This window comes from Gopherus flavomarginatus, chromosome 4, assembly GCF_025201925.1.
Source record: "Gopherus flavomarginatus isolate rGopFla2 chromosome 4, rGopFla2.mat.asm, whole genome shotgun sequence".
Classification (NCBI taxonomy): domain Eukaryota; kingdom Metazoa; phylum Chordata; order Testudines; family Testudinidae; genus Gopherus; species Gopherus flavomarginatus.
In genome coordinates this window covers 37,672,364-37,698,043 of record NC_066620.1, presented here as the reverse complement: position 1 = coordinate 37,698,043, position 25,680 = coordinate 37,672,364, and the positions used below count along the sequence as shown (strand labels likewise).

Genomic DNA, 25,680 nt, shown 5'->3' with positions numbered 1-25,680 from the left:
TTTCCCCTCTGTAAAATAGTGAAAGAGGCATTAAGTGATTTGACAGGAATTGAACCCAGGAACCTGAGTGCTAGTTTAGTGCTTTAATCACTTGTCCATCCCTTCCTTTCTAGAGAGAAGTGATTGTTTCTTCCCCCCTTGGGCCTGTGAGCTATCAGGTCTAACCACCTCCATCACTCTGGGATGATAGATTGTTCTTTCACTCTCAGATTAACTGGCAGCAATGAAAATTAGTGGCCGTGCTGGCTCCTTAGGCTCCTCATCTCCTGATGCAGATTCTAGCACCACAACTTCAGCTACTAGTCTCATTCTGCCTTGGATGACGAGGGCTATGCAAGAACACTCCTCATTTTTTATGCTCATTGTAAAGATCTTTGTCTTCATTTTGACAGAGGATTTTCTTCCTGATTGACCTGGTAAGAGAACAAAAGAAGTCCAAGGTACCCATCCTGTAAGTCACCTTTGCAGGCAGCTCTGGCTGTTTCTGCTGTGCCACAGTCAATGAACATCTTGGCCCCAGTCCATGAGAGAAGCCTTTTATGTGACTGCCAAGAAAAATTACCTCAAGGTCCCCCTCTTCACATTGGTCTGGGCTGTCATTTGTTAGCCAAACTGCCTTACAAGCCTGACAAACAGGTAGATTCTTCAGAGGACCAGGCTATCATCTTCTTCCAGATGCTCTTCCTATAGTCAAAATGCCTCCAGATATCCTTCTCTGCAGTATAAGAAAAAATACCAGTTCTCAGTCTCTCTCCTTGTGTTTGAGAATAGCAAAGATATACAAAGGCTTCCTGTTGATCTCTTTGCCTCTTGCCTTGTGTCCACTGACAGACAGGAAGTTATTGAACTTTACAAAGCATACGCCACTGATCAGTTGATGTGGATTGTCTGCACACAAGTGGAATCTCAAACTCCAACCTCCTCAGAATGTCAGGAGGATGAGCTTTGGATTCAAACTCAGCCCCAAGCCCTTTCTTGCAGTGTTAGTGCTATCCTGGATCCAAATAAAAAGAAGCCACGGTTGCAGTTCCAATGTGACAACCATCAGGAGAACAAATAATCTTGCTAGATTTCTTCCATCTTGGGTTGAAATCTGTGAGAGAATGTAATGGGAATCATAGAATATCAGGGTTGGAAGGGACCTCAGGAGGTCATCTAGTCCACCTCCCTGCTCAAAGCAGGACCAATCCACAGCCAATCAAAACTAATCCAACACATTAACCCTAAATATCAACCTTCACCTAATCATAGCCCGAACAGGTTTCTTAGCCTATCAAATAGCATTTAGACAATTTGTTACATCAGGTCCCCTCCACGCTTCTGGCACAATATACATTTCCCACATAGCATGCAATGTTACAAAATCTTGAGCTGGTAAGCAAAGAGGACAAAGGCTTGTCACTTCCAGCCCCAATTCAAAGTCTTCATTTCCACTATTCTGACACCCAGAAAGGCTGAGTGTTTGCCATCCAGGCAGAATTCAGAAGATAACCTCTTTCACCAGTCAATTGATACAGAAGCTCTGCACCCCCCTTGTCTTCTTTACTTGTCTGGATGTTGTCTTTACAGCATTGTCAGGGCCAGCAGGGAGAACACTGGCTAGTGAGCTTCTTCACTGTATTTATTTGTTGCCCACAAACAATTAATGTTTTCTTCACTGTGGGCTCTTCTTAGGCATACTCTGCAGGAATCTCAGGAGAAGGCTGACAGTGGATACGAGCTGACTGAGCTGGGCAATGCCCTTTGAAACACTTCATTAATCTTCATCTGTCTCTCAAACTGCTGCCACAGTAAAACCAAGCTGGGGTAATACAACGCCCTGGTGCTCTTTTAAGAGGAACAGAATCTGAACCCGCCCACAACATGATGCTGCACAGGGCAACGTTCAGCTGCATCACCTTCAGATTCAACTGACCCAAAATTCTCACTGAGGCTTGGCCAGCTCAACCTGGATAATATATCCATGAAGCTTAGTCCTTAGTGAGTAACTACATCTCTGTTCTGGTTGCTGCATCACTGTGATATCATGGGCTGGGAAGTCTCATGATACCCCACTATGAGAGGCTGGAAAATAGAAGCACTTGATGAAACTGCTGTTAAAGTAGATGAAAGGACTCCCCTAGATCTGGACTGGGTTCCAGGTTTGGGGCAGATGAGTAAGCAGGCAGGCAGTAGGAAGAGAGAGTACACTAGGCAAACAAAGATCAAGCAGAACAGACACTTCATTTTAAACAGAGGAGTGACTCTTCTCCTTCTGCCACCTTTGATGCCCTAGTATTGTCATTGGCTCTCTTCCTCCTCTAGGTGCATTCTATACACACTATATAATCCCTTCTTAAAAGGTTAGCTGATCCAGGAATGTAGGTGTTTGAGAGGAGCCTTCAGTTCCAAATCCAGGATGTCCCATGGAATCAAGCAGAGTGAGGATGCAGGAGAGCATTCCACTGAATAAAAGAAAGGACTCTAGACAATAGAAATAAGATGGAACAACTTCTCTAGGCTAGTAGAAATATTCAACTATCCTCCTTCCTCTCCAACAGACAATGGACTGTCCCCTGAACCCTCTCAAGACAGACTTCAAGCTTACTAGAGGCCAGACCAAAAAAAAAGTTTCTTTAACCCTCTGTGACTAGAGCCATTGGTGAAGCCAACCTCACAAATTTCTAATCACCCTCATGCCTAGGGCAACTTATTTATTTTGAAAGCTAAGTTAAAACCTCCCATCCTTCTCTACCCCCACCCCCACCCATCAGGCTATGCAAGCAAATTTTGTACTTTGTCTGGTAAGGTTCCATAACAGTTTTGCAGCTTTGGTTTAAGCAACAGACAAATTGTTGTCTGGACCCCATCCTGCTCTCTACTTCTATGAGATAACATACCATCTGAAACTATCTTCTAAATGATCTATCTTAGACCACGTACCATCTTATTTTTAGAGACCTTTGGTTAGAAAGCCAGCCAGGAAACACAGTTCACTGTCTACTGACAAAGGGTGAGATTTTCAAAGGGTTAAAGGAAGTGAGAGGCCCATATCTCACTGGAATATAATGAAATGTGGATACCTACCTTCCTTCAGATCCTCTGGAAATCACAGTTGATGTACCTGTTTATATCAGAATAGAGTCTCTTTTGCCACACTGGGCTGACAGCCAATTAAGTGTAAAGGTCAAACCCTGCTCCTTCTTGATATCTCATTGGAAACAGCGCAGGGTTGAGGACTAAGGTGAGCACTGCAGTAAACCCCCAAAATCAGATTACACCTTCTGATTTTGCATTTAACTGTGATAAAAGGATCCCTCAAATTTTTAAAAACATACCTAAATCCAAAGCCCCCAATTACAGAGTGCAGATGTTAGCAAGAGAGAAGACTGTTGAAGATACATCTGAGTCCAATGCAGTGATTCAGAAGCTCCAAAAGAGGGCACCCTGAGACAATTGAAATGTTAGTGACTCCCTCTGCCTTTGAATCATTCCCCTCTCCTCCCCTCCTTTGTACGTGTGTAAATCTTGGCACTGGACTAGCACCTTTCAGCAGAGTATCCCTCCATAGTTTACTGACCCTAATGAATTAACCTTTACCATGCTTCTGAGGTAGCGAAGTATTAGCCCCAATTTACACATGGTGAAACACAAGGACCAAGTTAATCAAACTAGGCTGTGGAGCTCTCATAAGCTTTGATCCGGTAGAGCACTTAAGCACATGTTTAAGTACGCAAATAGTCCCATTGAAGTCCACGGGACTACTCTTTGCCTTAAAACTTAAGCACTTGCTTATGTCCTTTACAGAATAAGTGCCATAGGCAGCTATTCAGGTTCTGTGAGAACAAAAGCCAGAGCGCAGATAAAGAGAATTGTTACTTTTGTTATATTTTCAAGACTGTTAATAGGTTTCTTAAGATTAAGCCAGTTAGGCCTTAGCAACCTCATTTATATGGAAGAGTATCTGCTTGGATGGAAATCACAGGATGGATAAAACCACATTGATTCCCAAACCACTTGTCTTGTTCATCGCAAGTCCTTCCTCACCCTGATTCAAGTCTCTCCCTCAGACCCATGATATTAACAGAGATCATAGCTAAAATTTGTGTCCAAGCTACCCTCTGCTCTGGCCAGTGAATGGGGTAACTGCTAGAAAGTAGTAAGAGCTTCCACTAACTCACAGCCTGTGCACCTAGGGTGACCAGTCAGCAAGAATGAAAAATCGGGACGGGGTGGGGGGTAATAGGATCCTATATAAGAAAAAGACCAAAAAATCGGGACTGTCCCTATAAAATCGGGACATCTGGTCACCTTATGTGCACCCCAAAGTCAATGTTTGGCTAGCAAACCTCCAGGCTAAGCAGCATCTGGCATAGCATCTATCTGGATGGGAGTCCTTAATGCTAAGCAGTGGTGAGAACTTAGTCAGGAGATCTTCAAGCTAAGTAGTATTGGTCACAGTCTCTGTTTCAACACGTGAGCAAGGCAGAGCTACTGGCTGGAGTGAAGTGTGTAGGATCTTTAACATGAGAATGTGAAAGCAGAACTTGGCACTCAATGCAGCAGCAACTGGATCGGAAGCAGTGATGCTTTATTACAGTGATGGGATATCACAAAAATGCATTAAAAAAAAAGCACACTGCCATCCACGAGTATTAGATCGATACATATGAAACCAGTGAAAACCAAGGTGTTGTAATATGGGATTATTTCAGACAGCATCTGAACAATCAGATACTTATCCATACCTATAGACACCTCCCTAAGCTCCTTGATCCACCAGCACACAAGCATATCTTTACCCTTCCCTCTCCACCTTGTTATCTTCTTGGTGGGGAAGCCTGACAGCCTATTATCCACATCTGGTGGGGCTGCGATCTATAATAATCCCATTCCCCCGTCAGGGACTGCTCCTCCAGCATTTTTACAAGGTACCTCATCCTTTTTTTCCCTCTCTTCCTCCTTTTCAAGAATGGCCTTTTCTTTTCCCTGTACTCTATAGAGCATCCTCATGGCATCCCATCTCCCCCCACCTCATTCTGGAATGTGCCTCTCTGCTGTGGAGTGCGGTCCTTCTAGGTCTTATTACTCCCACTCTCAGGGGTGCCCTCAGCTCTCCAAGGCCTGTCCACTCACTCCCTTTTAAAAGTTTCCCATAATACATCTCAAGAATACATAAACCTAACCCCCCAGAACATTTTAGCACTTTCCAAACCCAAGACAAACAGCTACCTCCCTCCCCACCAGCCTCATCATTTTCATTTAATTTTTTTTAAGACATCAATTTAAAAACACCACTAAAATTTAAAAGAAGAGTAAGGGTACAAGCATGAGAATGTGTGTCTTACAGCAATTAAAAGGAACATGTTCATTGCTGCATCATACCTGTAGGGGCATGAAATAATCCTTACTTATTAATGTAATGGATGGTATAGTTCACATATTTGAAGCTAGTACATGCACTTACTGTTGACACACAGCAGGGAGCAAAATGGTTCATAAAGGAAGCAAACAAATCCAAAGTCATCACCTCACAGTCAGCCCAAATGGCCAGCAACCTGCAGCCGGACCTGCCAGCAAAAGAGTCCATAGAGAAGCTAGTCCTAGCCCCAAATATGCTGCTATAGGGGAAGATATTTGTCTTGATTTTGCAGCTGTCAACCACAACTCCGAGTCACACTGGGCAGAAGACCCAGAGCTTCCTCTTGCAAACACTAGGAACATGAGTGATATTTTGCCTATGGGTCATCTCAGTGATTTAAATGGACTAATCTCAAAGTTAGCTACATGGTTGGACCCCAAAGCAGCACACTGAATGCTACTAATTAGAGACCAGCTGATCCTTTCACATGCAAATAGTTCCACTGAGTTCAGTGGGACAGAGTTAAAGCTCTGGCCAAAGGCCTGTGAAGAACAGTCACACAAAACTTTGAAAACAAGGACATTTGAGACTTGTATGTTTCATTGCAATTCACAAAGTTGGCCAAATGTTGCCATTTTAATTGCAGAGATGAGACCTCTTTCCCCCCGGTTTAAAACAGATCCACCTTTAATCTAAAAGAATCTTATTCATTTTGTAATGGCAATAACAAAGTCACTCTCCCACCCCCCAGGCAATAACAGTCATCCCTTCTTCCACCGGCCCCACCTTCCACCTCCATGCCCTGCTGCTGACAGGACTCTAATACAATGCTGTACAACTTGGGCCAAATTGTTTTGCTAATTGCATCTTTGTCCAGTGGAATACAGTATTACCAAAGAGTGGTGTGAATATCTGGAAGGCGTACAGCTGCAGGGGGATTAATGTAGAAGTGAAGTTTGTTTGTTTCTGTTCACCCTGCTATAGTATTGAAACAAACATGATTCTGACACCTTGTCTGTACTTTGCAAGACACTGAAGGGCTGATGGCTGAGGTCAGTAGAAAGATTACCATTGGGTCAGAGTTGGGTCTGACTCTGAGAGAAGAGCTGGAAGCGTTATGCACTTCAGAAGGGGCCAAATCCCTGTCTCCGAAAAATACATTGATACCTCCTCAAGAGGACATGGGGTTTAGGAAATGGAATGACCATTTTGGTTCACTGACCTCCATCACTCACACACATGGTGTATCACTTGGTGCACAGAGATGCTGAGCCATCAGCAATTTCCAGGTCTGAAGATAGAAGGAAGCCAGTTACAAAAGAGTATTTCTGGCACATAGATTGCCCTAACTGGGACACTGCATGTTTCCACCTAGGCAGTCTATTAGGGGTTTCTCTTTTTAAGAAAAGCCATGAATATAGCAATTGCCTTTGTGGAGTCATTGCCAAATGAGTTTATTTATGGGGAGGGTGCAGGAGAGAGAAGACTATTAAACACTCATTCTGTGTCAAAAAAATCTTATCAGACAGACAACCAGCACATTGAATTCAAGAACATTTCTAGAAACTTCAGTTTCACGATCTGACACTTTGGACACAAATTATTTATGATGACAATACACAGAGACTCTCTCTAATTGGGGAAGAGAATTTGCTATATTGGGGTTTAAATGGAGGGCATCCTCAAAGTGAAGCTAAGTCCATTGGTAGGCTCACTACTCATAAGAGTGAAGTTACTCACACGTGCAAGTGTTTGCAGCACCAGGCCCTAATATTTCTAGCGGCAAGGCCCTGATTGTCCACTTACAGAAAGTGAGAGATATGCTACCAGGAAAATCTGGCTCTCAGTTATGAGTGTAAATCAAAAGTAACTCCTGTAGCTTCAATTACACCAGTGCAAAAGAGAGCAGAATCCAATTCCACGTGAACCACGTCATAGCAGAATCCGATGACATTTAAGCTAGAAGGTGGGATCTAGAACCATTGTTCTCCAACGCAGCTATATTTAATTATTTCTATAAATCCAAATGGTTTAAAAACTCTCCTCCTCATCTCCCCAATGAGAATGGAGCTTTGGAAAGTTCTTATGCTGTGAACAACCACTGTCCACCATCCCATCCCCCGTCACCTTGGGAAAGTTCCTATATGATGAAGAAATAATAGTACATACATACATACATACACATACATACATACATATACACACACATGCTAAAGACATCAGTATTGGCACTTGAACTATTTATTAGGTGACTGAGAGAAAGCATCCAATCAGGACTAATAAGAGCAAAAGCTTTAGTACTCTATGAATTTAAGCAGAGAAATTGCACCTGACCATTCCCTTCTAGTTGTCTGCAAGCACAGGCTGCCTGCTAAAATAGCAGCAAGTAAGAACAAGGAGGGCAGATTTGTCATCTTTATTTTGTTGCTCTTTAACCAACCCCCAAACCTGTTGTGTACATGGAGAAATCAGCAGCACAGATGCTATTAACCATCCTAAAAGTAAAGACAGTCAAGTGTCACACACATCCCACAAATAAAGGCAGGCAAACAGTTCCCCACACCTTATTGCACCTCCAAATCGCTTAACCTAAGGGGTATATGAGGTTAAGGTGCCTCTAAAAGTAGGTCACTCTTCCCTGGTCTCTAGAGAATACAGCACCCAAGAGCAAACAGAAGATGCACCTATAGTTAGGAGCCCTGGATAAAGGGTGATGCACTCACTCAGTCAATACCCTCAAGGCTACTAAGTTAAGTGCTTTCCCTCTTTCTCCCCTTACCCTCCTATGCAGAGGGGATCAGACCACCTACCTCTGCATCTTGTTGAAGCCTCCCAAGGCAGAGGCAGTAGCAGATGTCCCTTGTTTCCCCTTAACAGCGATAGGCAACAACCTTCCTCCAGCTGTTATTCTGCCCAGTTGCCTCTCCTCTTATCTTCCCCTAAAAGCTGCTACTGCTCACTAGTAAGAGGTGGAGCTCTTTGTCAGATATGTGATGCTGTAATCAAATGATGCAGACCTCTGAGATGTTCACTAGGTCAGAGGATTACACATGATCTTGCTGAGGTACAGCTATGTCTAACAGAAACCTGATGTCTTTTCAAACCCCTGGCACTGACTAGCAAGAAAATGAAACTACTTAAAGAGACCCTGTCAGATTAAAATCATGTGTAGTTGTTTTTTTAAATTCCTGTGTAATAAATTTACATTATTGAAGGCCAAGATTTTTAAAAATCTGATTTCCTTTCTACTATTAATGCTGATTGCTTGCTTTTTGTATTTCACCCAACTGGGATGAATAACATAGAGAGGTTTCACTTTTGTTCTTAGCTAAACTTTTACTTCGGGGCTTACTTGTCCTGGCACTCCCTCAAAAAAAAAAAATCTTCCACTGGAATTAAGATTACAAAATGGGAACATTTCAACTGGGCTTTGCAAAACCTTGTATATACAATAGTTCATCTTAAGTTCAAAATGTAGCTGAGGGGGATTGCCCGGGTCCTGGCCACCAGCCTGGAGGCTCTGCATTTTAATTTTAAATGAAACTTCTTAAACATTTAAAAACCCTTATTTACTTTACATACTACAATAATTTAGTTCTATGTTATAGACTCATAGAAAGAGACCTTTTAAAAATGTTAAAATGTATTACTGGCACGCAAAACCTTAAATTAGAGTGAATAAATGAAGACTCAGCACACCACCGCTGAAAGGTTGCTGACCCCTGTTTTAAAGGCTCAGTCAGAGCTGAAATCAGTTGTAGTGAGACTGTGTTTCTGTCCAGCATGTAAGAGCAGAAGGTGACTGACAGTGGTGAGCGAGTGGCTGGTGAAACAGTGAGCAGAACAAGTTGCTGGTGAGGCAGTGAGGAACCACAGCTCGTGGTTATCCAAATTTCACTTATAATTTGCACTTATCCACTTATAATTTACACTTATCCAAATGTCAAGCCAGATCACTTGAAATTTGGTCCGTGATTGAAAATGTCATTGGACCTTCAAGTCAAGCCAGTCTGAATGTAGGTCTCCTAAGGAGACAATATTGCAGAAATCTTCTTGGGAGAACTGGCCTTGCACTTGATAAATATTCATAGTGAGGCATGGATCTGGGGTATATGTGACTCTGGGCTAAGCTCACTGTGCCTCATTTTAATTGTCATACACAGAGCAGTCTACGTAAGTATATTTAGCCCAGGCAAAGGCACTCAGAACAACATCCTAATAGAAATCAAGTATTGGAGAAGCACAGTGAAGTGTGCCCATATTGTCTAACCAGGGGCGGCTCCAGGTACCAGCGCAGCAAGCATGTTTCTGGGGCAGCAAGCCGGGGGGTGGGGGGGTGGGTGCCGGTCGTTGTGACGGCGGCAGTCAGGGAGCCTTTGGCGGCGTTTCTGTGGGAGGTCCACTGGTTCCGTGGATTCGGCAGTAATTCAGCATCAGGTACACTGAAGACGCAAGACTGGCAGATCACTCGCAGAAATGCTGCCGAATCCGCGTGACCAGAGGATCTTCCGCAGAAACGCTGCCGAAGGCCGCCTGACTGCCATGCTTGGGGCGGCAAAAAACACAGAGCTGTCCTTGCGTCTAACAACCCTTTTCTTCCATAGACAGTGGTTTGGCTATTGCATACAAGACACTCAAATGCTTGGAGGACGGCTTTCCCCAGCCTGAGTATATTGAAAGTGCACAAAGAAAAGTATGTGAATGATACAGGAAGGTTTTAATGAAGTAGATTACGGTAGCAGCAATGCAGAACAAAAGATGCCTCATAATGAAAGAGATCAGTTTCCTCATAATGGATATGAAGATGAAGTAATACAGGAAAAATGCAAGCTGGCTGTGGACAGGCAAAGGCCCCTGAGTGCCTCATCAAACTGTAGGGGACAACCGTGTGTGACATTGCATGCTTATGTCCTTGATGCTCCCAGTCACAGACTCCTCTGCTCAGCATGGCCCAGTCCTTTTTGTCTGTGCCACTCTATAGCACCACCACTGTAACCCACCTTCAGCTGGGACTGTCCATTATGTTTGCCTGGCACCTAGCACAAGGGCATGAGTTGGTTGTGGCCTTTAGGTGCTACCGTAGTGTACATGTGAAATAATAATAAATGGCAATAATTCATGTTATATTATATTACTATTATTTCTCATTGTGGTAGCGCCTAGGAGCCACAGTCATGGACCAGGTCCCCATTGTTCTTGGCTGTGCACAAACACAGAACAAAGATCTAGTGCAACTGTTGTTTGAACAGACGGAATCAGTTAGGCATTGCTAGTGACTCTGATTGATGGTAGGACAGCCCACTGCTGATTGTGCTTGTTGGTACCCCTCAGATGTTCTTCTCTTGAAAGCTTCTCTTCTAGTAGAACGCCTTATTACTGCTTCACCCACATTTCCCAACACATTGCTACTGCCTGGCAACGTTCTAACACAAAAAAGTAATAGGCAGCCTAGCTCCACTTACCTCTCTGAATGGGTCCTGCTGACACATCTGCTCCATCTTCTTATGCTGTCACTCTTTATTTCTCATTGTGGTAGGTCAGCTTAGTTAACTCAACCTTTAGCTGCATCTCTTCTCACTCAATGTCATCTGGTCACAGGGGACCCTTGTTTGGCTGCTCCAAATCTTCCCACTTACTGAACTCTTCCCCCACTGATGTCTATTCCTGCTCCCAAAAGCCCATTTATGACAGTCATCTGAAGCCTCAGATAACTTACAGAATAAAGCCTATGAAGGAAAGTTAATAGAGCTCTTGTCACACAAGATTTAGGCACAGGGAAAGAAATAAACTTTGTGAAGTTGATTTCTCAAACAACAGGTTCCATTTCACAAGGATCCCACTCTCCCATCCACAGAAAGTTCAAACCCAAACCAAACTAACTGTAGAAACAATTTCACTGATGTCATTATACCATAGTCACCATTTCCCTGTTGCTACAGTAACCCAGCTCTATTGCCAAGGTCCTTTGACTCTTGTGCTATCTGTCCTCCTAAGTACTAAGTCATTCGTGTTGCAGGGAATGTATGTCTCGTCTGTCAATGGGACACATCCCACTAAAATCCTCATTTTTTCCCTTTCAACTCCATGGCACTTTTAGCCCCCACCATCCCATGTTATTGGAGACAGGTAATTACATTTATAATGTGTTTACATTTGTGTTTGCACTAATAATTTTTAATCTCTTCACTTCAGGCTTAATAACACAGTTTAACTGTCATCAGCCATTCAAATAACTCTGTCAGTCCAAACTATTTTAAAAATGTGTGCAAACATCCAATCAACTCCTAAGCTATCACAGACATGCAGACATCTGTTAGGACGTTCACACTGGAAACACTGTGGAGTTACAGAACTACAGAGGGGAACCTCTTTATATGGGGCTTCTGGTGGACTTGATTTGGTGTCCACACTGATGCTGATAGAAATATCTGTAATCGAAAGGGTTCTCAGGCTGATTGGATTTTACACAAGTGATATCCCGCTGCTTGACTTGGTGAAAAATCTCAATTACAGTTGTAAACTGGAATTGCTCTGGAGTGAATATGGCTCTCCCTGGCCAACATAAGAGGTGGCACTTGTCAACCAGAACAGCTGTTTTAGTCAGCAGCCTCCTCATGCTGCCAAGGATTCCAGATACAGTGTGGCTGAATTCAGCTAAGGCTAATTGCTGCATTACAGAGGAACCACAAAGTATGACAGGTGAGTAGCCTAAAGTCTCTTGTGTGCAGTGAGCCAACTGTCATCTAACCTTGGAGAAGAGGAAATCTAGCTGCAATAAAACCTTTGGCCCTTATTTTATTTGGACTAGTTACCTGAACTCTCATATGTTGGTTGTGTCAATGTCAGACAGCCTCAGCTTACTTACCATGTCAAGCCTCCTCTCAGGAAGATCATGCCATCGATCATTCGATTTACTGCAGATCTTTGCACACATGCAAGCTAGAGAATCCTATCTGTGATCTTCCACTATTTTGAAAATATAGAGCTGTAGATCTGGCTGTGGGGTGACTTTGGAGATCTGCACTCATTCTGTGGTGGGTCAGTGTTTATCCAATAGCTAGATCTGGGTCTGAGATACACTTTCGTCAATGGACATGGTTCAAAAGGCTTTATCTAATTGCCATGCATAGATAGCATGGGCTGTGTATGGAAACAGAATGCCATTTGAATACACACAGAATATCATCCTGTCCAGGATCAAGCATATCAGAAGCATACTCAGGAATATGTTTGAATTACACCCATATCATCCCCTAAAACTTTGACTTGAACAGCTCTTTAGATGTTGGGATTAAGGTATCCAAAAATGCTCATTGAGTTGTTTCCCCATCATGTACACAATGCCATATGCAGACCTCCCAGGAACAACAAGGACACAAATGCTAGGATGATTTAAATACATACAATAAAGTTTATGGAGACGTGTGGCTTAATAATGCTTCAATTCTAAGTTTGCGAATGTGTGAATGAGATTGTACTAGCTCCTCATCAGCTGTTTCATAGGGTAAACAATTTCTCACCTTTCCACACCTGGTGGGAGGACCTTTAAGTTGCATGATAAAGATAGTGTAAAAGGGACATCACCAAATTCTGTCTACACTTACTCCCAACAAAAAGGTCAGAAGCATTATCTCCTAAATCTTCCTTTATGGGTCCCGAGTCTATAGCAATCTCAGCAGTCACCAGAACTTGGCTGCAACAAATGTGAATGCTTGTTCGTGAAAATGGGCCACCCATCCTCAAAAGAAATGGCGTGGAACTAAAGAGTGTGGCACATCCCATCTAGGAACAAGTAAACCTTCTCACTGAGAAAACACCAAGAGTAAATAACCACATGGGCCCCCTTCCACACAGCCTCACAGAAACAAGCCTCATAGCCAAGCCGCTAACTTCCACCAGGGAGGTGAGAATAAATGGACAAAGACACATTCCAAAGCAATTTCTATTACATGTATCTTTATTAGTATAGGAGAATGTGACAGAATTATGCTGAATATGTTAATGGAAGCACATGTAATTGAACAATGATATTCAGCTACAATATTCAAAAGGAGTAAGTGAAACTTGCACCAATTTTAGCATTGTGTATAAATGATAGTGGAAATGCGAGGTGAAGCGCAGGTGGGATAATGGAGATGGGAAGCAGGAAAAGTGGGGAAAAAGTCAGGACAGATAAGCATCTGTTTCAGCTGTAGCAAATGTGCGGTTGGCTTAGCAACATTTTTTCTTATTTTTGTAATCCTGGAAAATTATCTTGAAAATGAAATAGAGCACAATGGCAAAGCAAAACAAGTAGTGTTTTATAACAAAATAGAACGCCAGCTCCCTCACTGTGTAAATGAGGTGTATAAAGATGAAGCAGTAAAGAAACAAGGTGTACTGGTTCTGGGGCTGGAGTAGATCATGGAGTCCTTGGCCAAACTGTGGAAAAAGGAAGAGAGCTGCATGACATTGCAAGATTGCATTCTGCACACTACTTTGTACAGATGCCACTGCTCAGCACACCCAGTCCTTTTGGTCTGTACTGGATGTCACCAACAGTGTAGCCCATACTCTGTGTGAGCTCAGAGTCACATATTAATTCATCTTTCAATAACCAATAGCTCAATCATCTCCAAACACGTACCTACACAACCCATATATGGGAATGGTTAGGCCTTATGTTAATAAAGGAATTGGTAGTTTCTCTCTTTGATTGAGCCTGAAAGATGTCAATAATACACTGGGCCTGATTCTGATCTCATTTATATTTCTAATTCCATTTGTGTTACTGTTGCTTAATGCCCTCCTGCAGTACTTGTTTCCAAACTACACATACAGAAGGTGTTACAGATAACTTTAAAATCTATGGGTTTGTACAACACCTTGCCAAGTGCCAGTCCTCCATCCTAACTGAGGCTCCTAAGCTCGACTGCAGTACAAATAATAAATAATAATGCAAACACTTCTATCTATCTTGTGCTAGCTAACAGCACAAAGCCTGCAAGAAACGCTCAAGATACATGTACATCTTACCATAGATGACATAGAAATAGACAGCCTGATATTCCTCTTACTCACACCAGTAACCAACTGTTGAAAGTGAGAGGAGAAATAACCCCCGAGATAGCAACATTGATCAGGAAAACCCACTAAACTGAGATTTATGAGTGGCACATCTTCTAAATCTTTCTGCCTCTGTCAAAAAATTATCTCCTTTAGACTGGACACCTGGTAACAATGGACCAAATCCAACAAACCCTTGACTATGTGATTTCAACAGGGCTACTTCTGTGAACAAGTTGTTGCGAAATCTGGCCCATCTTCCAAATTTGTATGGGCTTGGTGATCAGATATCTACCTGACTTCATAGCTGTTTGCTCTGATATACCTGTGGCTTGGTCATCTAACTGTACCTCAGGAAATCTTTCAGGAACTATTCTAGCAATAAGTCCTCTTTGACCTCTTTCATTATGGAAGCAGGTGAACCAGGGCAGGCCCTCAATGTTTTGCTGCTGAGGGTGGCAAACATTTTCAGGGGCCCCTCGAGTGGCTAAGTAAACACAAACACTTAAACAAGGGCTGAGCCATGTGACATACCCCTCATGTTGATTTGGTGCTCTCCAGAAACTGGCACCCAGGTCAGCTACTCCTAAAGCTGGCCATAAGTTAATCAGTAGGACCATCAGTAAGATCCATTACTCTACTGTATTCATAATTTGGAAAACATTCCTTCTATGTTTCTTCTTAAGCCCATTGAACTTTATCCAATAAACTTAATTTGCAAGTTAAAAGTACTTTAACGGCTCATTTTAATTATATCACAGTCTTAGGGGACTGTTCTTAGAGGAGGCAATACCTTGACTTCTCTGTGAGCAACAGTGTGAGCTATAGGGATCACATTCGCACATCTAATTTAAAAGCAGCATGAAAATGTTCTTGAGGAAGGAATACTCAAAGGAATGAGGCTTTATGGAATTGTGGAAATAGTTTCCCACTCTGTCATGCCCACCACTTTTTTCCCATTCCCACTTACTGATCTGGGTGTTGCCTGTTGACGTATCTGCTCCATAGTCTTCTCATGCTGCCGTTGCTTTTCATTGTCTTCATGTTTGTGTTTCAGCCTCGTCAGTGCAGAATCCCACCTCATCTTCTCCAGCTCGAGATCAGTGGCTGTGATGCGTCTGCCACATGGCTGTTCCAGTTCCTCCAAATTGCTGATCTCACCCATGCTGGTGAATTCTTCTGGCTGCAAAGCATCAGCTTCTCTCTTTGCCCTGTTCTCCAAATGGACTGCTTGGCTCTTACCATCCAAGCCCTCTGTCATATCATATAGGATGTATGATGATGTTTGGGTACCTCTGGAAGCATCCTGGTACATATTGAGAGTAGGTATAAATTCATATTTAAGCTGATAAAAGAGACCTAATCAGGCTTTGATGGGACAGATTTGGTCTCATGTACCTAAAATTTTGGGCAATTATATATTCACATGAGGACTCACTAATCCTATAATATTCATCAGTTCCCTTTGAAAAGTTATTTTATAGAGCTGGTTGGGAATTTTCTGTTGAATTTTTTTTTCCAACAGAAAATACAATTTCAGCAAAATCAAAATTTTTATATAGGAAAATCTAAATGAACTATTTTGTTGAGGTCAGATTGACCCAAATCAGAACATTTTGATTCATTGAACCAAATCAAAATGTTTCATTTAAAGTCAGTTCAATATTGATTTGTGTCCATCCAAGCTGCTGCCTCATGAGAGAGGTACCTCAGATGTCCCATGTGCCCACTCGCCTTTAGGGGCCGAGCTCCCGAGCTGGATGACATCTCCCATTATACACCAGGGGTCTTACCTCTGGCTGAATTTTCACTTCCACTTACCATCTTCTCAGGCTGCTGCTGCTTCTTGTTGTCTTTATACTGAGCTATTTGCACAGTAAATTCAAACCCTGTCTGCATTTCCTTTAATGCTGTACCAGCTTGGTCTGAATATTCCGAACCCTCTAGGTTGCTGAGCCGCTCCAAATCAGCTTGTGTCTCCTGATCTCTAACATGCAGAGACTCCGTCTCAACATGGGAGACATCTGATGAAGTCAAGGTACCTCTGGAGGTGTCCTGGCACAGATTGGGAAAAAGCATAGATGTACTTTTAAGCAAGTGACGCCTAAGAAGGCAAGGGATGGATTTTGAAAGGTATTTAAGCATTTGCAAATGTAGATAGGTGCCTAGTGGGATTTTCAGAAGAACCATGGTGCCTAAATCCTATTGAAACCACTGGGAATTAGGCACCTAGGCAATTCTGAAATCCCACTAGGCACCTATCTGCATCTTTAAGCACCCAAATACCTTTAAAAATCTGGCCCCAAACAGTATGCAAGGATGAGGTGGAAATATGAAACCATCCTCTTCTACATAAACCAGTAGATTTGGCTAGGGCCCAAAAGGATGTATGCTGCATCATCGTATGGCATAGCACAGTCAACACACTTCCTGGAGCTCTGGGAAGGATAACTTCTCTTTTCCGGAGGTACAATCCATCCTGAAGACTCTTTAGAATGAAGCAGCCCCTCATTGCCCTCAACACAGAACAGTGCTTGCAAGATGCAATCTGCCACTAATCAAGGTCAAAAGCATCCTTTCAACTGACTTTTTTGAAATAAGAATGCAACCTGTCTCTTACCCAAGCTACACAGTATTTATTTAGACATTTTATAAAGGAGGAATGACCCACAAAAGTCATCTTTGTAAGAAGATTTAGAAAGGCAACAAAACTCATTCTCTAATGCTTCTGAGCTACATTATTGCCTAAAGTTGATAAAGAAAAGAAAAACTGAAGAATTACCATAGTTGATTTAGGCACAGAAGTGGTGGAGGAGACTAGACTAAACATTAGAGACACAAACAGCAGCCTCTGTTTCACAAGTCCCCCATGCAGAAAATTCAGCCCCAGCTGCTCCGACAGGCCCACACCATTAAAACACAAACCAAGCTACTTTTCTAAACTGCCACAGTGATGTCATTGCCACACTCTGCTGACATCATAATCACTCTATTGCCACAACATATTACATGCTCTCTGTTGCTAAGGGCCTGAACTGTCACATTACTTGTCCTCCCACATCCTCACTATTATCACTGATATAAATCTTTAGGTTTAGAGAGCAAGAAAAGATCTATCGGTTAGGGCATCAGCCTGGGTCTTGGGAAACCCAGGTTCAATCTCTGCTCTGCTACAGACTTTCCTACGTAACCTTGCACAAGTCACTTAGTCTCTCTATGCTTTCATTCCCATCCATAAAATAGAGATGATAGTACTTCATAGGCATGGTGTGAGCATAAATACCTTAACAGAGTGGGAGGTGCTCAGCTACTGTAAGATGGGGGCCTTGGAAGTACTTTAGGTAAAACACCATTTTGTTCTGTTAGTACTGGGGCATGGGCGAAAGGAGTATGAGCCTCCAAATTTGGCCTATGTATTATTATTAGCATTTATAAGGCACCTGTCAACATGGTATTTGTCATTTATGTCATGTAAAGAAACAGTGGGCTTGCTTATTAATAGCACAGTACCTTGTGTAGTCATTTATACCAAGGCATTGTGAGTGTGTCTCAGTGGTAGGTGATGTGTGGAGAGCAGGATCGTAGAAGCTATAGATGAGAAAGACATTAAATTATTGAGACCATCCCTGATATATCAATTATCCAGTGTAGTGTCAGATTATGTCTGGATTTTCAAATCCCGGGCTGCTGCACCTACCCTGATACATGAGTGCATAGAATCCCATCTTCATCTTTGAATGAGAATTTTAACACTGTTTTTAAATGCTTTTTCTGAAGATCTTATTACTTTGGCAGGTGCACCAGCACTAGGTATTTGTATACTCAGAGGCTGTGCAAGTGGAGAAATAGGGAGCTCCAGAAGGTTTATGGAAGTAGCGTGTGCCTTCTGAGTCAATGATGCAGGAGCCATGGAGCAATTTTTATAGTGAGGATGCTAATGATGAAAACCATTTTATTAGGTGTTTTTTATTACTTCAAGTCAGGGGGTGCGATGCACTCCTAGTTCCAGCACCACTGCAATGGTGGAGTGGAGATGTGTGGCACCCATTGTGCTTTTTGCAGTTAAGTTTCTTGCATCCCTGATGGCTACTGGAGAAATAGCAATGCCTCACTCTCACCTTTTCATGTTCTCTGTATGTGTATATATCTCTCCTTACTATATGTTCCATTCTATGCATCCGATGAAGTGGGCTGTAGCCATGAAAGCTTATGCTCAAATACATTTGTTAGTCTCTAAGGTGCCACAAGTACTCCTGTTCTTTTAGCAATGCCTCAGTGACTAATAATGATACATTTATTCAAATTCTCAAGCTGTCCCCCTGAAAGGATCTTCCTATAAATCTTATGAAAGAGACGTAAAAGGACTTGTGGGATCAAGTGGTGTGGTGAATTGGGGAGAAATCAATTTAATATATGAATGTTTTTGCTGAATGATTGTATTGGCAGATAGGAGGCACAGGATGCTGTTTGCTCAGCAGACATTACAGTGATACACATCTGCTACTTGCCAAGCTGCAACTTCCCTCACTCAAACTTTTGTGGCCACAGCAAGTAAGGTGCTGAGCAGCCTCAACTCCCAGTGGTTTCAGAGGGACCTGGACGGTGCTCAGCACTTTACAATGTCTTGGCCTTCATTTTTTTTTTATATTGGCTTCCAAATTCAAACCAGAGAGGAAGGCAAAGCCATTTCCTTCCACCCCCAAAAGTGGAGGCTGCTATTTCCTTCATCCAGTGATCTCTTTTGCTTTGCTTTTCTCCTAGCTTTCCAAGCCTGCTGTCAGTTGGCCTGCAGAATGGAGGTTAGCAGTTAGCAGGCAGCTGCACTCTGTGTGTGTTGCTGCCATTGCTCTGCAGTTATTGCCACAGATTCCAGGATGACACTTTCTTTCATTTCCTTCTTTGCTGTCATTTTTCTCCACAGCAGCAAGTGCACTCCCTGGAATATAATATTCAGGAGTGCTACTTACACTGCTGTTTGGGGGTTTGGTGGTTTCACATTTGATTACAAAGACTGTCTTTTAATAGATGGTGAAACACAGTTTAGAGCTGAACATGTTTTCTCTAGGCAGCTTTGTGCATCTTGCACCGGGATCCATGTTAAAGGCCAAATTTACAGAGGATGCCGGTAATGCAGGAGTGTGAGCATGTGCTAAGGGTTCCAAGAAGTGTGATTCGGTGTAAGTTAATTGGAATAAGGGGTAATCATGGATGCTGAGCGAAAGCAGGGGGTAAATGAGGGCCCTGTTGTGACTTTTAGGCATGACCCCCAGTCTGGAGAAGTGCACAGCTGCACCACCCAGCAAGAGTATGTCCACAGCCCTGCCCCTTAGGAAGGGGCATCCAACTCTGCCAGCAGGCTAGAGTGGAGGCAGGGTAATGGCTCTGTGCCCTCCCTCCTCTTTGGGATGGCTTTTGACCCAGGAAGCACAAGCAGGAAGAGGCTCCTGTGCTGAGTAGCGTGTAATTACAGCCCACTCATGCGCAGGGATTGCCAAAGGAAGGCTTTTTCCCACATGCTGACTATGTTGCCTACTGTCCCAGCCCCTGCTTTACACATCCACATGTGGGCATAGCACAGTCCAGCTCTCACTCTGTTTAGATACGAGTAATATCCTGTTGTTTCTTGGCAACCCTATTCTATCTATCTCCCAGTATTTCTCAGGGAGCATATGCCAGACCCTCTGAGAGCATGTAGCAGTGAGCATGGTCCCAGGTATGCCTGGGAGCTCCTGAGGCATTGTGCGTGGAATACGACCCCTTTATTGTTCAGATTAACGGCGTTCTGGCAATCTGCCTCCTGCACACCGGTGGCATGATTGACTTGTACATTTACTATCAACATTTCACCAGAACAATAGAACTGTCCCCCATCAGAATGTTCTGTCCTGCTCTAATGCTTTCTGTCCATGCAACATGATGAGGCTGAGAGATAAGCAGACAAGCCAGGGCAGGGCCTTTAGCAACGGAGAATATTGGTGATCAGAGTAGCCGGGAGAATGCGCAGGCAGGAATGTGGAATCTCATGACATCATTGAGGCAGTCTGGTCTAGGGTTTGAATTGTTCAACTGGTGTTTGAGTTTTCTCCAGGAGAGAGTGGGAGGCTTGTGAATCCAGTGTTGTGTAGCTTCATTTCTCTCTCTGGCCTTGTGCCTAAGTCTTCTAGGCAAATATTTCAGTTAATCTTCACTTTTCTTTATCTGCCAGACATTAAATTGTAAATTACCTCAGGGAACGAGGATGAGTTTTGTATTTTCCATCTAAATACCTTTTAAAAAAATGAAACCTGTGTAATAATTTGTGAATAAATATTGGTTGAACTCCTGACCCCCATTGGAGTCAGTAGGAGATTTGCCGTTGACTTCCATAGAGGCCAGGATTTTACTCACTTGAGAAAGGAGGTCTTTTGAAGGATGGTTGAAAAATATACGAGGGTTTTGTTAGTATTAGCGCTGTGCTGTTTCTGATTGCTAATAGTAGTTGCATGATTGAATGTCTAAGTGGTAGATGCAGGTTTTTGTATATTTCAAGTATTTTATTGTCAAATAGGCTTGTGTTTTAATTTCTGTGCAGACACCCGTCATAATAGGTGAGGATTTGACAATAAATCTAAACCAATTGACAAAATGGCAGAGATAGTGGCAAACTGGAGGGAGCTCAGAGAAGAACATTAAAAATGGCAGTATTGAGGGGCTGACTTCGGTAGAAAGATCTAAATATTTATAGTTTGGGTAAGCAATGTGTAAGAGAGGACTTTCTGACCGAAGAGTGTGAACACCAGAAGGAAGAGGAATTATTTAGGGCAGTACTTTGGGGCACAAGTACCTGTGATGGGGGATGACCACTGTCCCAAGTAAAGTAGTGAGAGACTGGGAGCTTTAATAAGCTGGTTGCACAAAGCAGTAGAAAATGTACTGCAGGGGACAGCTGTGCACAGGAAGGGGGAATAGACTGGATTTCCTCTTAGTTCTTTGCAAATTCTAATTTCTGTAATTTTATATCATTCCAGTGGGTGCTCTTATTGTTTGTGCTGTGTGTTATAATATTGAAAGGTGTCTGTCTCTATACAGTAGGGCCTTTTGAACTCATCTCTCTTAAGGTGTATGAAAAATATTTTTCTTATTCTAGAAGTAACTTTGTTGCTTGTTGTTGCTTAGAAATGAATATATATTTTTGCCCAGTCTGTACCAGGATGCTGTTGACAATACCCCAACATTACCACATATTCCCTCTATCACCACAGAAGCCCAGGCCAATAATGATCAGGAGGCACAACTGGACACTGCACAACAGAGAGAGGTCTTTCACAACAAGAAGCAGTCTCCAAAGGGGGCAAGATCAGCCACCACGAAGAGCAGCAGCTGATACACATCAGACAGGCCAAAGGAGCTGATACTGAGTTGGAAAAGATGCAGATAGGTTTTATGCGTTGATGATGTTGAAATACCAGCATGTGGAGAATTAAAAGCAATGGCAACATGAGGAAAAGATGGAGCAGATGCATCAGTATGCACTGCAGGCGCATGCTGGGTCCCCATAGCTGTTGCTTTGAAGAAGAGCAACATGCACTCTGCCTAATATATGGCGGATGGCCGGCCTTAGGGAAAATGGCATCCTGGGCGAACTTGTATTTTAGCACCCCCCCATATCACCCCTGGCCTCCAGAGGCTCCATGGGCTTCTCCCACCCCATCACTTCTGGGCTCCGCTGCCTCCTCCAGTGTTTAATTTGTACTGAAAGAGATGCCAGAGCTCAGACCTGACACAAATTAAGCACTGGCAGGGCGACCTGATACTGGTGGGTGCTGGCTGGGCGCTCAGCTCTGAAGGCAATGTGTTAAGTATAAAGAAGCAATGCTGGTATTGTTTAATATGTTTAATTAGTTGTTTTAATAATGTACTTTTGAAGTGATGTTAAGTAAATCACTGGCTTTAATAGAATCTAATATGGAGTATATGAACTATGACCCTTGGACTCCATCTTTGTAAGCAGACTTGTTTACAGCTTGGACACTGGAGTCCTCTGGCTCAAACTGGACTGAACCAGCTTCTCCTGCCAAAGCCAACCCCCAACATTCTATTCCTGCAAAACTTTTCCTGCCTTAGGGTACCTCCAGACTACCCACCGGATCGGCAGGTAGCGATCTATCGGGGATCGATATATCATGTCTCATCTAGACGCGATATGTCGATCCCCAAACGCGCTCCCGTCGACTCCAGAACTCCACCAGGGTGAGCAGCAGAAGCAGAGTCGACTGGGGAGCCACAGCCGTCGATCCCGCGTCGTAAAAACGGGAAGTAAGTCGAAATAAGATATGTCAACTTCAGCTATGCTATTCCCATAGCTGAAGTTGCATATCTTACATTGATGCCCCACCCCCCAGTGTAGACCAGGCCTTAGAGATTATATACGATCTTGTTCAGTGCCTGCGCGGGGCTGTCCATTCCAGCGGCAGTGCATCCACGGTCGGGTCTTCCCACCACTACAGAGCTAGAGAGTAGAGTGCTATCTATCCCGCAGAGAGGTTGAGGAAGGAGAGGCCTGTCATCACTACCCCCGCCACAGAAAACCGAATCCATCTTACCTGTGGAGGATCTTGTTTTTCTGGTGTCCATCATCCCAGAGGGTCTCCCCTGCCGCGACGAAGTCCAACAGTCTTCAGGACTCCCCAGTAATCCTCCTCAAAGGCTCTAAATCAGCCGGAGAGTAGAAGCCCCTGGGATTTGCATCTGTACACTGTGTCCACTACGCCTAAATCGTAGGAAAGGTTCTGTATTGGGGTTTCTTTATTGTTTTTCTGAATACCAAGGGAGGTTTTGTGGGTCTGAGCTTCAAGTTTCTAAAGCCAGTCACTGATTCACTGTATGTTTATGTCTGTGTTTCTTCCTCCCATTTTTCCCAGTTTTCTGTACCTTTACCCTTAATACACTTACCTTTGTTTGCACCATGGTACCTTGTCTTTTCTTCATTTTCTTACATCACACAGGGAGGGAGGGACACCCTTATTGTAAGCTAAATCCACCAGTGACAGATACGGAAGGGAGTTGAGTCTGTCCTTCTGGGACAAGGGGCTTTCCTTTCATCTCCCCTCTACCATTTCTAAAGCTTTCCTTCTTGAAGTGTTGCCTTATTCCCCTTGCTGTAACAAATGCCACCTTCAGCAGCAGTGCGGAAGTGAGAGTGGCACGGTATATGGTGTATTGCCACCTTTACTTCTGCACTGCTGCTGTGGGTTGTGGTACCTGGTGCACAGCATGTGGCTGTCACATGGGGGCTGTATCTTCCAGAACCAAACCGAGGCCCCTCCTGCAGCCCTCTGGCTACTCCTGGCCATTTCAGATTTTGGTGGGGAGGAGAGAAAGCAACTTTAACCATGATTCCAGGGGATTTTAAGGCACCTGAAAACTCTCGGGTTCTTTTGCAGTTAACTTGGAAATTAGCTGTTGATTTCACCATACACACACAAATCCACAAACATATTTCCATCAGTAATAACTGAAATTTACAGATAGGGAAAACAAGAAAAATGCTGCTTGAGAACTTCAATGATATAAACTTCTGAATTGGGCTTGTTACAAATGGACTAGAGAACAAATACTTAAATCAACAAATCTTTTCTGCTTTTAGGATATTTAGTTTGTATATCTTGACATGTGACATTGACACTTAGTGGTTTTTGCAGTATTGTTGTAGCCATGTTGGTACCAGGATATGAGAGCCACAAGGCTGGTGAGGTAATATCTTTAATTGGACCAACTGTGGTTGGTGAAAGAGACAATCTTTCAAACCCCACAGAGCTCTTCTCCAGGGCTGTGGAGCCACAGGCGCTGACTTTTCAAACCACTGGGGGTGCCTCAGGACCCATCCCCACTCCACTCCTTCCCCCAAGTCCCCATTCCCGCTGTCTCTTTCCACCCCTGCTTCAACCCCTCCCCTGAGCGTGCTGCATCCTCACTCCTCCCCCCTCCCTCCCAACCTTTCTGCGTGCTACAAAACAGCTGTTCACAGCAGGCGGAAGGCACGGGTAGGGAGGGGCTGATCCGTAGGGCCCACCAGCAGGCAGGAGACACTGGGGGAGGTAGGAAGTGAGCTGATAAGTGGGCTGCCCCCCATAGGTGCACCAGGTCTCTTTCACCAACCAAAGTTGGGCCAAAGAAAGAAAATACCTCACCCACCTTGTCTCTCTTTTTTGTGCTTTAAAGTTCAGCTCTTTGAATCTCAACTTCAACTGTCATTAAAATTTATCTGACCTCCCCCATAATTTCCCACAACTGAAAACTAAAAATTATAAAAATACAAAAAAGCTTAAAAATAAACAATTGATATTACTCAAAGTTATTTTAAAAAATTAAAAATTGTATTCTACCAAGCCTAGTTATAAGCCACCAGAGCAGCAGGGTTGAAGCATGAGGGGAAGGGGAGACAAGGATGGGGGAGAGCCTATCCCACTAGAGTTATCACCCAGTTTAAGGGGCTGAACTGTAAGTCGCAACAATCACACATCATCCTCACACTAACAGCAGGAACCCCAGCGACTTCCAGAGGATGAATGAGGTTTGCAGGATATGGGATTAAGTCAGAGATGGGAGTAAAGAAAGGAGTTTCTTATTCTTGCTGCAATATAGAAATGTGCACACCACTTTTCCCAACAGCTTAAACAAGGCCCGGTCCCAAGGAATCTCAGTATACTGTTAAATATAAGTAGTGGAAACAGAAACAGTTAAAAAAAGAAAGCCTGAGCATGTGGATTTGCAATCAGAAATTGAATAAAAGGTAAATAGGTTTCAAGGAGGTCACAGCAGGCAGGCAGCACCTACTTACTGGTTAATCTGCCATTAAAACTAAACTAGGGAACCATTGTGTTGGGAACATCCCTGGGACAGGGCACAGCACAGCGAGTCAGCACCCACCCACTGTGGTCCCCATTCCCACTCCTATTCAGATTGGCAAGAGGCACATGGGGAAGCTGATCTCACACCCATTTATCTCCCGTGCACACACTTGCCTGACTTGGAGGACGCAGCCCTTGGGACCAAGCGAGTGAAGCTTCTGAGTCAGGGGAGCAGAGAGGACCCTTACCCCCCACCCAACAGCTTACCACACCTCCCCTCCCCAGGCAGCCTTCCCGTTACCCTCAGTCAATTCCCCTATGGGAAAACAGCTGTTCCTCCCCTACCTCTCACTGCAGAGCTGAGGCAGCAGCCAGTCCCTACTGGGTGCACATGCTGTTTGTTTACCTCTCCTGGTCCCAGGCTAGGGTTGCCAGGTGCCAGTTTTTGACCCACTAAAAGTTGGT

At 43.6% G+C, this 25,680-nt stretch overlaps 1 protein-coding gene and 1 long non-coding RNA gene across 5 annotated transcripts in view; both read right to left on the bottom strand.

Annotated features, from left to right (window-relative positions):
• LOC127050249 (uncharacterized) overlaps nucleotides 1–8,271 on the bottom strand; it is an 81,963-nt gene extending 73,692 nt beyond the window's left edge. For 2 of the 4 annotated variants that reach the window (XR_007774167.1, XR_007774165.1), the window contains exon 1: nucleotides 8,145–8,271. This is a non-coding gene — a long non-coding RNA (uncharacterized LOC127050249). The remainder of the gene's footprint in view (nucleotides 1–8,144) is intronic. The other 2 variants (XR_007774168.1, XR_007774166.1) reach the window with 1 other exon arrangement.
• A 5,118-nt stretch (nucleotides 8,272–13,389) lies between these two features.
• TMEM247 (transmembrane protein 247) lies at nucleotides 13,390–23,411 on the bottom strand. Its single transcript, XM_050951950.1, has 5 exons — nucleotides 23,318–23,411; nucleotides 22,969–23,135; nucleotides 16,208–16,441; nucleotides 15,357–15,692; nucleotides 13,390–13,762 (listed from the first exon to the last, which is right to left on the bottom strand). Exons 3-5 carry the CDS (start codon nucleotides 16,283–16,285, stop codon nucleotides 13,553–13,555), a joined length of 624 nt encoding a protein of 207 aa, XP_050807907.1. The 5' UTR covers nucleotides 16,286–16,441; nucleotides 22,969–23,135; nucleotides 23,318–23,411; the 3' UTR covers nucleotides 13,390–13,552.
• Between the last annotated feature and the right edge of the window lie 2,269 nt (nucleotides 23,412–25,680).

Bases quoted from the DNA above. Each gene is read 5' to 3' on its own strand.
- TMEM247 (XM_050951950.1), bottom strand. From the start codon at position 16,285: ATGCAGACAGGGTTTGAATTTACTGTGCAAATAGCTCAGTATAAAGAC. The intron at 15,693-16,207 runs GTAAGTGGAAGT...AATATGTACCAG, and splicing joins AGCAGCAGCCTGAGAAGATG to GATGCTTCCAGAGGTACCCA. The intron at 13,763-15,356 runs GTAAGTGGGAAT...CTTTTTCCACAG, and splicing joins AACAGGCAACACCCAGATCA to TTTGGCCAAGGACTCCATGA.